Source organism: Cyprinus carpio, chromosome A9 (genome assembly GCF_018340385.1).
Source record: "Cyprinus carpio isolate SPL01 chromosome A9, ASM1834038v1, whole genome shotgun sequence".
In the NCBI taxonomy this organism is placed as follows: Eukaryota; Metazoa; Chordata; class Actinopteri; order Cypriniformes; family Cyprinidae; genus Cyprinus; species Cyprinus carpio.
This window is the reverse complement of record NC_056580.1, coordinates 5,821,392-5,835,809: the sequence shown is the minus strand read 5'-3', so window position 1 is coordinate 5,835,809 and position 14,418 is coordinate 5,821,392. Positions and strand designations below refer to the sequence as shown.

General features: G+C 38.1%; 1 protein-coding gene across 6 annotated transcripts in view; it reads left to right on the top strand.

The window, feature by feature from the left end:
• The window catches only part of LOC109095844 (unconventional myosin-Ib), a 75,210-nt gene extending 62,250 nt beyond the window's left edge, over positions 1–12,960 (top strand). The window contains exons 19-33 of one of the 6 annotated variants that reach the window (XM_042763267.1): positions 574–667; positions 2,501–2,650; positions 2,777–2,845; positions 2,925–3,011; positions 3,249–3,335; positions 3,992–4,078; positions 5,689–5,726; positions 6,781–6,829; positions 8,468–8,542; positions 9,570–9,701; positions 9,799–9,905; positions 10,002–10,134; positions 10,387–10,539; positions 10,616–10,746; positions 10,822–12,960. In XM_042763267.1, coding sequence (XP_042619201.1) covers positions 574–667; positions 2,501–2,650; positions 2,777–2,845; positions 2,925–3,011; positions 3,249–3,335; positions 3,992–4,078; positions 5,689–5,726; positions 6,781–6,829; positions 8,468–8,542; positions 9,570–9,701; positions 9,799–9,905; positions 10,002–10,134; positions 10,387–10,539; positions 10,616–10,746; positions 10,822–10,951 — 1,522 coding nt within the window. In that variant the 3' untranslated portion in view covers positions 10,952–12,960. Of the gene's footprint in view, positions 1–573; positions 668–2,500; positions 2,651–2,776; positions 2,846–2,924; positions 3,012–3,248; positions 3,336–3,991; positions 4,079–5,688; positions 5,776–6,780; positions 6,830–8,467; positions 8,543–9,569; positions 9,702–9,798; positions 9,906–10,001; positions 10,135–10,386; positions 10,540–10,615; positions 10,747–10,821 lie in introns of all 6 variants that reach the window. The other 5 variants (XM_042763266.1, XM_042763268.1, XM_042763270.1 and 2 more) reach the window with 5 other exon arrangements.
• The last annotated feature ends 1,458 nt before the right edge of the window (positions 12,961–14,418 follow it).

Genomic DNA, 14,418 nt, shown 5'->3' with positions numbered 1-14,418 from the left:
TACTTTTCATTCAGATCACTCAGACACTGTTTGTTATCACTCACATGGTGCATGTTTCTGTGCTAAATCATACTATACACCTTATTATTGTCTCCTCTCTGATTATTTTGTTGCTGTCTGTTCAGTGTTGCGCCTGTGATGTGGGTGTATTCAGACCAAAGTCTGAGACTACATTGAAAATAACTTCTTTTTTAAAAAAAAAATAAAATAAACACTATTTGCAGTCTTGATCATGTGTAGATCTGGTAGTGTGGCACTAACATTGCCAAGGTTGTGAGTTCAGTACTCAGAGAATGAGCATATTAGCAAAATATATAACTTATGCTTTGCATAAAAGCATCTTTCAAAAGTATATAAAAAATTAAACCTTTTGAGCCCTTGTCAGCTCAAGTGTTTCTTTCTCTTTTTAAAAGAATTAATTTTTTTTTTTTAAAGACCAGGTGAATTTTTACTCAAATTGTTATTGTTGAGAGGCATTTTTACTAGTGGTTTCAACTAGAGTTTTGGACCTACCAAATAAACTTTTTGTAAATGGCATAGTTGACTGACAAGTAATGGCCTGTTTATTATCAGGGGGGGTGTTGAGGTTCTCCTGACAGATCTGCAGGTTCCTGCTGAGGAGTTTGCCTATGGACGTTCAAAGATCTTCATCAGGAACCCAAGAACGGTGAGTGAGTTACTGCTCTAAAGATCATTGAGTGTGATCTTGATTCAGTTATACAGAAGACGGCTCTCTCCTTGTGAGGAACATTTAACACTAGCCTGGCAAATATATCATTTGGCTACTTTCCGGCTCCAGCATGGTGGATGGCTTGGATTTGTACAGTAAGTTTGTTATGAGCAATCAAAAGGCCAATGCAAGTATTACGAATGGTCTTTTAAGGGTTTTGTAAGGCTATCAAGCAGGATGTCATGTTCCTTCAGGCTTCTCTTGTATAATTAGCGGCAATCGTCCTCATGAAAGAAAGAAACGTAAACAGGCAGTCACACACATGGTTTCACTCACACCCCCCCGCATGGGAAACAAGACTCCAGCTGAGAAATTCCAGAGGAGCCTATTAAACCCCTCTACTGAAACCTGGTCGTCAGTCACTGATCTAGCACTGTGGAGAATTTATCTTATCCTTGTCCAGACCTCCTGCATAATTTCCTATCTCCAGATGTTTGTTCAAAGCTAGTGGAGTTTGAGATCATGTTTGACCCCTGCCCAGCCCTAATGTAGTCTAGTCATCATTCACCATTTTGCCACTGAAATGTTGTTGGTGCCAGAGCTGTTGCTTGGACGAGAGATCTACAAATTCACTCTGTATTACCACTGATGTGAGAGACAAATTTGGATAGGAGTCTAAAGGTACTGTCACATTTATGGTTGCTCTGAAATTTCATTAGGAATCCACATAATTCGGGAGTTCCATGTGACACTGAAATATTCCCCACTCAGATTTTGCTCGTGTTCAATCTGGTCACTCAAATTCAGAGTGCTGACCAACAGAAAGCTGCTTGATTTGAAAGTGGCTTCTGTGTCAGATGTGTTTCATATGTCACTACACTATTGCCACTATACACTTTTTTTGGCGCAAATTCTTGCAACTTTCAATGGTTTGACCACACCTTTACTCCAAGTTGTGAGAAGTTTTTTTTAATGATTTGTTTAACCTATTTAGACCTAAATTTTATTACAATGGAAGGGAACTAGTTCAGTTGTATGTTTTGAGTTCTTGCAGTTGGCCTCAGACATTACCAGTTCCTGGTTCAAGAAACACAGCCGCTTTTAAAGGGTAAGAGACGATTTTTCTTGCCCAGAACCAACCTTTTTGAAAGATGAGTAAACCATAGCTCTGTACTTTGAGCTTGGCCTTGTTTTGCTGTTCAGAACAATTTGGCAGACACTGTCAACAGCTACTTAATACCAGAGGATTCTGGTCCCACTATGGCTAGAATTTATTTTACTGGTCTTGGCGATCATCACCATCAGAATCCTGCAGCAAATAAAAAGGACATCATGTGGTTTCACAAACGTTCTCTCCATCAAATTTGTGGCTCTCACGGCTTTTATCATTGTGGCTCTTATCCTTGGGAATTTTGATCATGTATCTTAGGGTTGCTCACATTGCGTACAAATCCAATTTGTTTTTCAAATCCGCTCTTGTTCAGATCTGAGACTGACTGTCTGCGCTATCATTTTGCAAGTTATGAAATCTGATCCATTCATTCAGATAGTGTTTATCTACATTTGCTATAGTAATGACGTAGCCATCAGAACGATGCCAGCAGCTGAGAGTATGGAAAGAGAAGACCGAAAACTTTTTTTTTTTAAATGCCTTGGTTCATGTCCATGATGACATCTCATTGCGATGCTGAGGTGCATCAGCAATGAAGAAGGTTTTACAAATGAATGCATATGTTGTGTTTGAAACCGGATATGGGTGTGGTTTATGTCAGTTTGTAAAAGTCTGATTTTGTTTGATATTGATTTCTTCAAACCCCTTTTGTTCTTCAGCTCTTCTTCTTGGAAGAGAAGAGGAGGCAGTGCCTAGAGGATTTGGCAACACTCATCCAGAAGATCTACCGTGGCTGGAAGTCCCGCACTCACTTTCTGCTGTTGAAGAAGAGCCAGGTGGTCGTGGCCGCCTGGTACCGGAGATTTGCGGTGAGCACTGTTCATTACACCTGCCATAAAAAAACATCAATTGTTTTTAATATGATTAATTGTTTCTGGGATCAGAAGTGGAACTTTTTTAAACTCAAGGCCTTTGCTGGTTGTTTTTGATTGTAGCAACAAAAGAAATACCAGAACATCAGGTCCTCTGCCTTAGTGTTTCAGTCATTCATCCGAGGATGGAAGGTAGGTTTCAGGTGCACTGCATTGTTATTTCCTTTAGCAAACAAAGGGTCTTTCCTCAGTGTGTAACTCCTTTTCACAGGCCCGGAAGCTTCTGCGTGAGCTGAAACACAAGAAGCGGTGCGAAAAGGCCGTCTCAACTATTTCAGCATACTGGCATGGAACTCAGGTACTGAACACATTTTTTTCCTCGAATAAGGAGGTGAACTGGTGAATTGTGGGTTTAGATGTTCAACACTGGAGCTTCTCCACTGCTTTTGCTTTATTTTTTCTCTAGTCCTAATTTCACTTCTGCTTTTGATGCGACTTACTCTTTTCAGTCACTCTCTTCTTGTCATATTTCGGACTTTAACCTTTGCCACCCTGTCTCTGCTTCCACGCCGCACTCCTTGGCTAACATCCACAGGCTCGCTGGGAACTGCGGCGTCTTAAGGAGGAGGCAAGGAATAAACATGCTGTGTCTGTCATATGGGCAGCTTGGCTTGGAACTAAGGTATTTAATGAGCCTGCCAAACGTAGTCATCTCCCATCGCGCCTCACCCAAGCTGTGAATGACATCCCTTTTGTTTGTGTGTGACTTACTGTTTTGTCATCTTGTAGGTAGCATCTTTTGAGAAATAATCATGAAATACTAACATACAGTTCTTTTGCTGACATGGTGGTTGCAGATGGTGAAACATCTGTTTTGAATGCATGTATGAACATTATGTTCTTAAAACTAACCCTTTTTCAACTTTTTCTTTATAACCTTTAACAATATTCAAATGCTTCATAACTTCTTTATTTGTGTGCATTTTGGAAATGTGATGTGTTTCTGCTTTCATGTTTTAAAGTTCCAAGACTATACTGACTTTGGTCTGCTTCCTATTTATTTTTTTATTATTTTTTTTTTTTTACCTTCATAAGCTTTGAAGTTTCAGTCAGAGCTGATTTGATTTCATCAAAATTCAGCATTTAAGAGTTTTGAATTTGAACTGTATTGGAGTTTGAATGTTACATTTAATAGGGCTGATAAGCAAGAATCTAAACAAGAATAGTACTTTTGGCATGTTTCCCTTGTGTCTTCCCTTAAGACCATCTGTTCTTAAAACCTTTCCACTCTCCTTTTCTTCATTTTCTTTAAAAAAAAAAAAATGCCACACTGAACAGGCTCGGAGAGAATTGCGACGCTTAAAACATGAAGCTCGCAGTAAACTGGCCGTGTCTGTCATATGGGCCTGCTGGCAAGGAACTAAGGTATTCACCAGTACATCTGTATGCCATCCCATCCTCCATTTAACCCATCTCACACCTCAATATGTACCTGAAGTGGATCATGACCAATCTTCCCTGAGCTCATCCCATCCATTGTGCATGCAAACATGTCCAGGACCCCACAGCATGAATCATACTTGCACTGTTTTGTAGCTGATTGTAAAAAAAAAAAAAAAAAATCAATGAATGGGATGGCAGAGGGATGCGAACAGGGAGAGCAGGATCAGCGTGTGTTGCGTTGGGGGGGCAGAATCGGATGTGATCTTTTAAGCCTCTTTCTCCTGACTGCTGATGGATTAAAGCTCATCCAGACATGCACCCTGCAGGCCGATTCCCACACAGAAGGCTGGCATCACAGCCGGCACGACCTCTATCCATACCAAGTGCCACACTTTATTAAGCACTCCCTAGGAGTCAGTCTGGACTTCTTGTGTTTGGTCTTATCCAGTAAAGGCATAGATCAGGGATATGCAAATTTTGTAGCAAGGTTTTTGTTAGTTTTACAGAAGACTAAGCTTTAGATATAAAATAGATTTATGGTTTTCTGTTATATATCTAACATTTAATAATTGCCCTTAAAGTAGTTAATCTATAATTTAAAAAATTAAATTCAGTTTAAAAAAAATAGAATAATTTGGCATGTAACAGGCTACTTTTAATTTAAGTTTAAAATTTTCCCGTTCCCCCCAAAAAAGCAGGGTAATTAAGAGTGGGTAAATAAAATGGCATTATAAAATTTTTATTTGGTTTTGAATTGTACAATAACTAAAAAAAAACAAAAAAAAAAACAGGTAATCTTAGAAAATTATGGTATGTTTATGCCAGTGTCATGATGGACCAGGTAGTGATAAAAATATCCGGATGCCATGACTCATTGTTATTAAAAAAGAAATGTGGCTTGATGAGATGCAAAACCTTTGGTAAATGTATCTGATTGCCAGTTAAATGTTATTGAAATATACTGTGTAAGTTGTAGACCCTGTCTGAATCGAGTGCTGTGATATGTCAACACTACATTGCTGTATAATCAGTGTATTTGCCTGAAGTGTCACCAATCTTCGTTCATTATAACATGAGTGTTCTGAATGCCTGAGTAACATCATGGCAGGTTGGATTTTGCATGTGGGTTGGACGTTGAGTATCCTTGGTGTAGATTTTATCTTATAGATGAGAAAAGTCATCTCATTCCATCCACAAGCCCATGTGAACTTCTCTTTGCATGTTGGGATTGCACTGCACTGCTGTTTCCTCCCACCCCATTTGAGTGGCCTTTGGCTTTTTGAGGTTGATGTGGCTTGTTTTATTGTGTGTTTGTGTGGTGTGTGCGGCTTTTAGAGAACAGTTGTACTCTTACTTTTTTTTTCATTGCTCTTTTTCCCTTGTTCTTGCTCATGTTTTGTTAACCCCATGAAAAGAAACATGCTCTCCACAGGAAAACCTCAACAATGTCCATCTTTCTTAACCAACAGCACACACAGAATTTCTTTACCAGCTGGGAATGGTGTGCACGTATGCACCTCCTCCTTGCTCTGCTTTTTACAAATATTTCCCTTCTTTCTGCATTCATCCCCTTCTTCCTCCCTCTTTCACAGGCACGTAGAGAGCTGAAACGCTTGAAGGAGGAAGCCAGGCGTAAACATGCCGTCGCTGTCATTTGGGCCTACTGGTTGGGACTAAAGGTATCTTCCAACCATTTGCCAGGCGTTAGAGTCATTCGGAAATGAGTAGGAAGCGTGCACATAACCAGCCTCTGTGTTGCTTAACCAGCTGCTCTGCTATGAACTTACAATATAATCTAACCCAAGAGTTCGGTTCCACAGGTCCATTAGCATCCAAGGCAGTGATGCACATTAGTGTTGTCATAAGAAAGGGCGAAGTGTTAAAACATGCCATGAGGCTTTAGATACTGTAACGTGTCTCCATGAAGCAGAATCAAATCTGTTCTCATAATCCACGGCTTTTAGAAGAGCTTCCTCTGCAGAGTTTGGGGGCAGATGCTTTACCTTCTGTATTCCTAAAGACTGGCACTGGGCGAAATAGCTGTTACCTAGCATGAAAGTGTGCAGGCTGTCTGATGATCTGTCTGTTTGTCAGAGGCTGTTCTAAGGGCAGGGGGTGTTTTGGGTGTTTTAGGGTCCTGTGCTCATCAGTGTATATGTACTGTATGGGTCCTTTTTAGAGATTTTATTTGTAAATTATAAAACTGATAATTCTGATCGTTGATTCTGATTGGTCAATGATAATTATAAAACAATAATATTAAATTTCATAATCCCAATGACTGTTCTTTGTGGCTAACACTTTTATCTGAATTTATCTGACTTTTCTTATTTTTTTTATGCTATATATTTTTATATATTATTTTATATTTGTTTTACTCACAAATAGCAATTTCTGTCAAACAGTAGATCCAAGGTTGTCCAAGATCATTAAATATTCTGGTTCTTAAAAATAACAATTGTTATTGGATGAATTAAAATAATAATAAATACAATTTCATTTTACATATTATGTATGATAAGATATGATGTTTAGCTGGTTTTAAACCTTGTGTTGTCTTATTTTTAAATAAAACCATCTAAAGTACTATTCCAATATCCTATATATAATGTACTATAAAAAAAAGAATAATAATCCAAATTGATTGACCTGGTGTTTTTTATTCAGTACTTATTGGAAGCCAGGCGTAAACATGCCGTCGCTGTCATTTGGGCCTACTGGTTGGGACTAAAGGTATCTTCCAACCATTTGCCAGGCGTTAGAGTCATTCGGAAATGAGTAGGAAGCGTGCACATAACCAGCCTCTGTGTTGCTTAACCAGCTGCTCTGCTATGAACTTACAATATAATCTAACCCAAGAGTTCGGTTCCACAGGTCCATTAGCATCCAAGGCAGTGATGCACATTAGTGTTGTCATAAGAAAGGGCGAAGTGTTAAAACATGCCATGAGGCTTTAGATACTGTACGTGTCTCCATGAAGCAGAATCAAATCTGTTCTCATAATCCACGGCTTTAGAAGAGCTTCCTCTGCAGAGTTTGGGGGCAGATGCTTTACCTTCTGTATTCCTAAAGACTGGCACTGGGCGAAATAGCTGTTACTGTAGCATGAAAGTGTGCAGGCTGTCTGATGATCTGTCTGTTTGTCAGAGGCTGTTCTAAGGGCAGTGGGTGTTTTGGGTGTTTTAGGGTCCTGTGCTCATCAGTGTATATGTACTGTATGGGTCCTTTTTAGAGATTTTATTTGTAAATTATAAAACTGATAATTCTGATCGTTGATTCTGATTGGTCAATGATAATTATAAAACAATAATATTTAAATTTCATAATCCCAATGACTGTTCTTTGTGGCTAACACTTTTTATGAATTTATCTGACTTTTCTTATTTTTTTTATGCTATATATTTTATATATTATTTATATTTGTTTTACTCACAAATAGCAATTTCTGTCAAACAGTAGATCCAGGTTGTCCAAGATCATTAAATATTCTGGTTCTTAAAAATAACAATTGTTATTGGATGAATTAAAATAATAATAAATACAATTTCATTTTACATATTATGTATGATAAGATATGATGTTTAGCTGGTTTTAAACCTTGTGTTGTCTTATTTTAAATAAAACCATCTAAAGTACTATTCCAATATCCTATATATAATGTACTATAAAAAAAGAATAATAATCCAAATTGATTGACCTGGTGTTTTTATTCAGTACTTATTATTTCTAAATAGAGGGAAACTTTGACCAAAGTCAACACTGTTTTTGCATAACAGACCAATATGACATGATTTAAGAGAGCTGCCTCTTGCAAAATGAGCTACAGGATAAGCCAGTCATTATGCCAAGAGTTTGCCTTGCGAGATGACATTTGAATTACAGAGCAGAATTGCATGAATTTATTAATGACTAAAACTTTGCTCTAGTAGCCCAACCCTAGGACAGCCATGTTTTCTAACCATTTCTGTGTGCCTGTCCTGTCTGCATGCTGCTCCTAACATTCTGTTGGCTTTTACAGACATTAAAGTCCTTTGTTGTGTTTTGTCTCCACTGTTGTTGTTTTGTAAGTGTTTTTTGCTGTCATTACTGTTTTTTTTTTTTTCTTGTAGGGGTCTTAGGGGTGACTTCTTGAACCTGATTTGACAGGTTCTGTAAAAATAACTGTACTGTACGGCTGTGGATCTCTAATTGCTTTAAACACAGCATCAGTTCTCTTTTGTCTTTGCTTTTCAGTGCGCTGCTCTTTAGGTGTTATGACCCTGTTTGTCACAAACCACTTCTCTGTCCTAACAGTGTCCTGTCCCATTCCTTCTGTCATCACAAAACACTTTCAACACAAAGAAGTGACTAATTCAACCCACTTTTTCACAGGTCCGTCGGGAATACAGGAAGTTCTTCAGAGCTAATGCTGGCAAGAAGATCTATGACTTCACCATCCAGAGAATTGTAAGTCACTTAAGTAGCTGAGTTACATACTCATTTTTGCTTGTCACCTAGTTATCCAGAAAAGTAGTCTTACTTGTTGGTGGGTCACTGTTTACCTTATGAACTACCACAAGCTGTGCAGCATCAGGCAAGTCCATTTGATGAAGAGCATACTTTGTAAAGTCAAATTGCTCCTGCTTCAGCTTTTTTACTTTCATCCCAAATAACTTTAGCCGTATCCAACTATACCAAGCTAATGACACAGCAGAAAGAGAAATTTTCCCACTGCTAAGTCCATGTAGACAAATTAAAGGCAGGGTATGATTTGGTTCAAAAACATTTTTTGTTATGTTGGTTGAAAGTCTTCACATCCCGATAGCAATCACTAAGTTAAGTGGTCTAAATGTATTTATTTGTATTTATATTATCTGTGGAAGGTGTAGGACTATAAAAGGTTCATCCAATAATATCCCTCAGTCCGAGGGCTACAATAGGCTGTTCTACGTGCCTGTCAACATATATATTTGCGCACCCTGTTCACTCATATATGATACGTCATCAGCGCATTCCATTACATTATTGCAGACATTATATTATGTGCTTTGTATTGTAATTTAATGTACCATGAGATAATCTGACAGGTTTGCATTCAACCCTCCACCAACGCCTTATATATTATTTTATTTGTTTTGCCTCTGGTCTGCCTGTGCGCGTTCATGTGTTTTGGAGAAGGCTTGGCTTTGGAAAGTGATTTGCAGGGAGGATGGGATCTTATGTTTTCAAAGCTAGCTTGCTGTTGCTAGCCTCTCCTAAATCACCTGCCCTAGTGTTTTTTTTGTTTTGTTTTGTTTTTTACATCTAGTTGACTTCACATGACCAAACACACTGATTAGTGTAATATATATATATATATATATAACCAATAAGTAACTAACTAGTTGGTGGCACCTCTAGGAAATGATTTCTGACACGTTCTCTATATTTTGTCATTTTTCCAAGAAGAAAGAAAATACTCCCATAAGGGACTGATATAAGTTTTTGTCTACAGATGCAGAAGTACTTTCTGGGCTTGAAGAAGATGCCTTCCATGTCACCAGTTGATAAGAGCTGGCCAGCTCGCCCCTATGGTTTCCTAGACGGGACACATCAAGAGCTCAGGAGAATTTTCCATCTCTGGAGGGTTTGTGTCTTGAGACAGATCTATCTAAAATGAAGTGTAAAGACTTTTGTCATGTCTGATTTTAAATTAATCTATCCTTATGGTGTCCTTCAATTAGTGTAAGAAATACCGCAGCCAGTTCACAGAAGAGAAGAAGGCTACCTACGAGGAGAAGCTTGCGGCTAGTGAGCTCTTTAAAGATAAGAAGGCCTTGTATCCTAGCAGGTAGGGAAAGAAGTTATTCTTTCCTAAGCATTTCCTTTATATACGTTCCCTGTGTAAAGCATTTAATTGCCATAACATACATCCTCTGCTTTACAGTGTGGGGCAGCCTTTCAAAGGAGACTATGTGGAGATGACAAAAAACCCAAAGTACCAGAAGCTGAACAGCTTTGTAGAGGATAAAGTTCTGGTTGCAGATGTGGTCAGCAAAATCAACCGTGCCAATGGCAAGGTGAGTACAATTAACTCTGTGCCAGTAGAATGGACATTACAACAACAAGGCTAGTGAATGGATTTTTTTTTTTTTCATTCCATTCCCAAACCAGCAAGTAATATTGAAAAAATGCAAGCACTAGATCAGACTCTGCAGTAGACAGCATGAACAACTAAACTTGCAAATTTTAAATGATCATCCAAAAGCAAAACAACTCTACATTTACATCGTAATGTTCAGCCTTATCTTAGTCCACTTATTCATTTTTAGGGAGCTCCAAGAATTTTCCTCCTGACCAAGAAGAGCTTGGTTCTGGCGGATCAGAAGACGGGCCAGGTGAAGGCCAGCGTTCCCCTGCCGGACCTCAGCAGTGTTTCTGTGAGCACACAGAACGATGGCTTTTTCGCCCTCAAGCTCAAAGAGGTATGACACACAATAACTCATCTCAGGTTGGTCACCATGTGAGTTAGGACTACTATTGACTGTGCTCTCTCTTTAGGGTTCTACATCTGCAGCCAAAGGGGACTTCTTGCTGAGCAGTGATCGACTGATTGAGATTATCACCAAACTTCATTGCATTGGTGCTACTTCAGCTGATAGAAACAAGATCAATATCGATATTTCAGATGAGTAAGTGTCCAATATGTCTTCCATATTTTTTCTTCAGTATCACTCTTGCAGCTTAACTTACTCTCTCCCTTTCAGGTTCTTAGTGCAGTTCAAGCAGGACAAAGTGTGTGTAAAATTCATCCAGGGTACACCAAAGAACGGCAACGGTGTCGCCTGCAAGCGTAAAAACAACCGTCTTCTGGAAGTGTCCGTTCCATCACCGTAAGGAGCGGATCGGCTCTGCCTACTGAGTGGTGTCATCTCTGAGATTCTTTACCCTCCCCCAATCTTGCAATTACATGGATCCTGTCATTGTCATTTTTGATTCTATATAGTCAAATCAGCAGGTTTTTGGCACCTTAAATATTTTACTGCCTCCCTGTTTTTAACAGTGGGGGGAAAGTGCATCGTTCTCTCTTCCCAGTTTGTGGGTCTCATGAGAACTAGTCTTTAACTAAAATGATGATAATAATAATAACTATTATGATTACAGTGAAATGCTTTGAGGCTGGCATTGCCCGAAGATTCGCTTGGTGAATCTCACCTCATGCTCTGCTCCGCAATAGCCATGTGTTTGAACCATTGTGTTTGCGTGAGCCTCTTGCTGGGAGAAATTTTGTAAATAGAGATGCTGATAGGGTTTTGTTGGGCTCCTAGAAGGATGCTGAAAAGCTACACAATTTAAGATTGCACTTTTTCACTAGGGTGTTGGTAAGAAAAGAGTAGTTGGTTTGTTTGTTTGTGTTTATTTTTCTGTTCTATTCTCATCTTGTGTTTCTAGCGCATTTATTGAAAAAAAAAAAAAAAAAAACCTCATCTGACTTTTGCCAAATAAGGCATTTTTACAATCCAAAACTTTGTGCCATTTAGCTGTTCCTCCCCAGGAGAAAGACAATATCTTGTATACATTATAGTGCAGAAACTTTATTTAAAAGCCAAATAATAATGATTCTTTTCAGTTTCATGATAAATGCCAAACAATATCATTTTAAATCCTGCTTTTTCACATTTATAAATGCTTGCTTTATTCTTTACATACATTAAATCAGGGTATTATCATGAAAACCACTTGTCACTAAAATGCAATGTACTATACCTGCATTGTTCGTATATATTCATGCAGGGCATCATTTTATTCATGGGTCCCAAATACTGACTGCAGCCCTGCATTTATGATGGAATTTCCAATGCTGTAAAGATCTCTACTAAAAAGATCTCAGGGGCAATTATGCTTATGTGGAAATGCCTCCATACAGCAGGAAGACTTGATTCTCACATCTGGGTTGACTTAGACCAGCAGTCAAGACAGCTGGTGAACACTTGTTTCAGAAGGCCTTACAGAAGAAAAACTGATGCTAATAACCTCCTCAACAATAACGCCCTGGCTGGTACGATCTTTGCCAAGTCTGCTTCAGTCAGTCCCTTTACTTAAAGCTGCATGTACATGAGCTGTAAAATTTGTGTGGACCTTGTAAGGAAGGAGGCTAATAATAGTAGGTAGTATGTTGTCCTATAGCTGTATTTTGGCAAAATCTATATGCTTTTTTTGCCACTGGAATGTGGGCTGCATCATTTTATTTTTGGCTCACACACATCTGCTAATAATAAATGCAGTGTTTTTTTTTTTTTTTTTTACATTTGACCCACATCATGGCACTTTTTTTTTTTTTTTTAAGGAGTGCAAACAGCCATGCATTCTTTGGACGCAAGGCACACAATACGCTCTGCTTAAGTGTATATGGTGTTTACCAAGATTGTGGATGATGTTTTTTTTTTTTTTAAGTCATATTTAATGTGATATTTTCTCACGTTTAGTGGATTTTTGTCGTCCTGATCTGCTGAAGACAATGCCCACCAAAGTAACTTCTGTGCTTCTGCTTCAGTTCTACAATGCTTTTTGTTGTGTTTTGTAATTTTACAGTAAAAGCATTTCAAGAGTTTAGGGGAGTGGATTATCATCAGTAAGGGACATTTGTGGAAGCTGAATTACTTTGATCTAGAATTCTGCATAGTGTCCGCCTTTTATGCAGTACGCTCTAGATGTACCACCTTCTCTTCCATGTCAAGAGTTTAAATTGAAAGAGGGGAAAATAATTGTTGTATGCATTGTTGTGTGCCTAAACCTGTTCTGAAAGACAGAAAACATGGAAGTGTTTCATTAACTACTAAGTGTAACAAATGACAAGTAATCATTTTTTTAAATTAAAGCAATAAATAAATGACTTTGGATAATCAGTGTGGTTTAATGATTTAAAAGTGTTGTGAAGTAAGATAGATGTATGAGAACTTGTTCAAAATTGTTTTTGTTTGTAAATCAGTACTTAATATTGCACATTTCTCAGTGTTAATATACCCTAGTAGCCATTTAATGCAGTTTACAGAGATTGGGCAGTTTACCCATATTTATTTATTTAGCACCTAATGAGTTTAAATTTAAATGGAAAGTTAGCTACAAAACTATTACATCATTTTGAGGGATTATTTTATGTCTATTAAATAGTATTGGACATATTTAGACATTGGTAATTCTTATTGAAAATTTATGAAAAAAAAAATTAAATTTACATACATGAATGTCATTCAATTAAAGTTTTCTATCTTAAATGACCAATTGTTATTATGTTTGTCACCTTAATACAAATTCAATGAAAACTCAGGAATTCTATTTGCCCTTGCAGTTAACAAGGCAGTCTTAATGTAGTTGGTACATGGCCCTGCAGAACACATATTTGCCAAATTGACTTCCATTGACTTCCATTTCTATATACACATATTTTAGCAGAAAATTACAAACAATTTTAAAAGAGAGAGAACCCCCTTGCCTGTGTGCATCTCAGACCAGATGTTTTCCATCACATCTGGAGAGTTGTCCCAGGTTGAATTCCATGGCTTGAGGAGACTGCTGGTGGCAGGTCTCTGTGGAGTAGGCCTTGACAGATTGTGGATGTGATGTTTAAAAATAGCACCCAACTACAGAGCTACCCTCCCAAAGTTCCCACCATTGTGCAGTCTGGGAACACAGTGGAGGCCAAACACCCCGCAACAGGCCATCCCATATAGACACACCCAGACCTTGTTAACTCAGCCCCTAAAAATCCTCTGATCGAATTGTGTTCTGTTAATTTAATTCATTATGCAAAAGACCTGCAGTGGTATTGTTTAATTTTAGTAGTCACCAAATAAATTTTATGAAAGAGCAGCCCACAATATAACCAACTCCTAAAGTCCACCCATATAATTTTTCACAGTGTCTGTTAATTGATGGCTGTAACTACAGCTAAAATAACTGATGATATATGGTCATTGCACTATTTACATCACTAAATTCACCTGTGTTCTGTGATTTTTCTTCAGCGTTGAACATAAAATTAGAGAAGAGAACTGTAATGTTTGTAAATAAAAAGCAGTCAAGCTGCTTCAAATCATGAGAGCAATATGAGCAGCACTGGCCTTTGGCGCCCTCTTGTGTATAAAATACAGACACTGCAACATAATAATGCAGATAAAAAGTGAACCTTTTTTGATTTTACAGTTTGTTTGAGCTTTTTCTATATTTTCCATCAACATGGCGTCATTCACTGGGTAATTTACAGAACTGGAAAAATCAATTATGACTTTACAGTGGCGCTGAAAACCTCTGCTGAAATTCCCAATAATCATCACCAACTCCTCCCCAGCAACAGCCCTGATTAT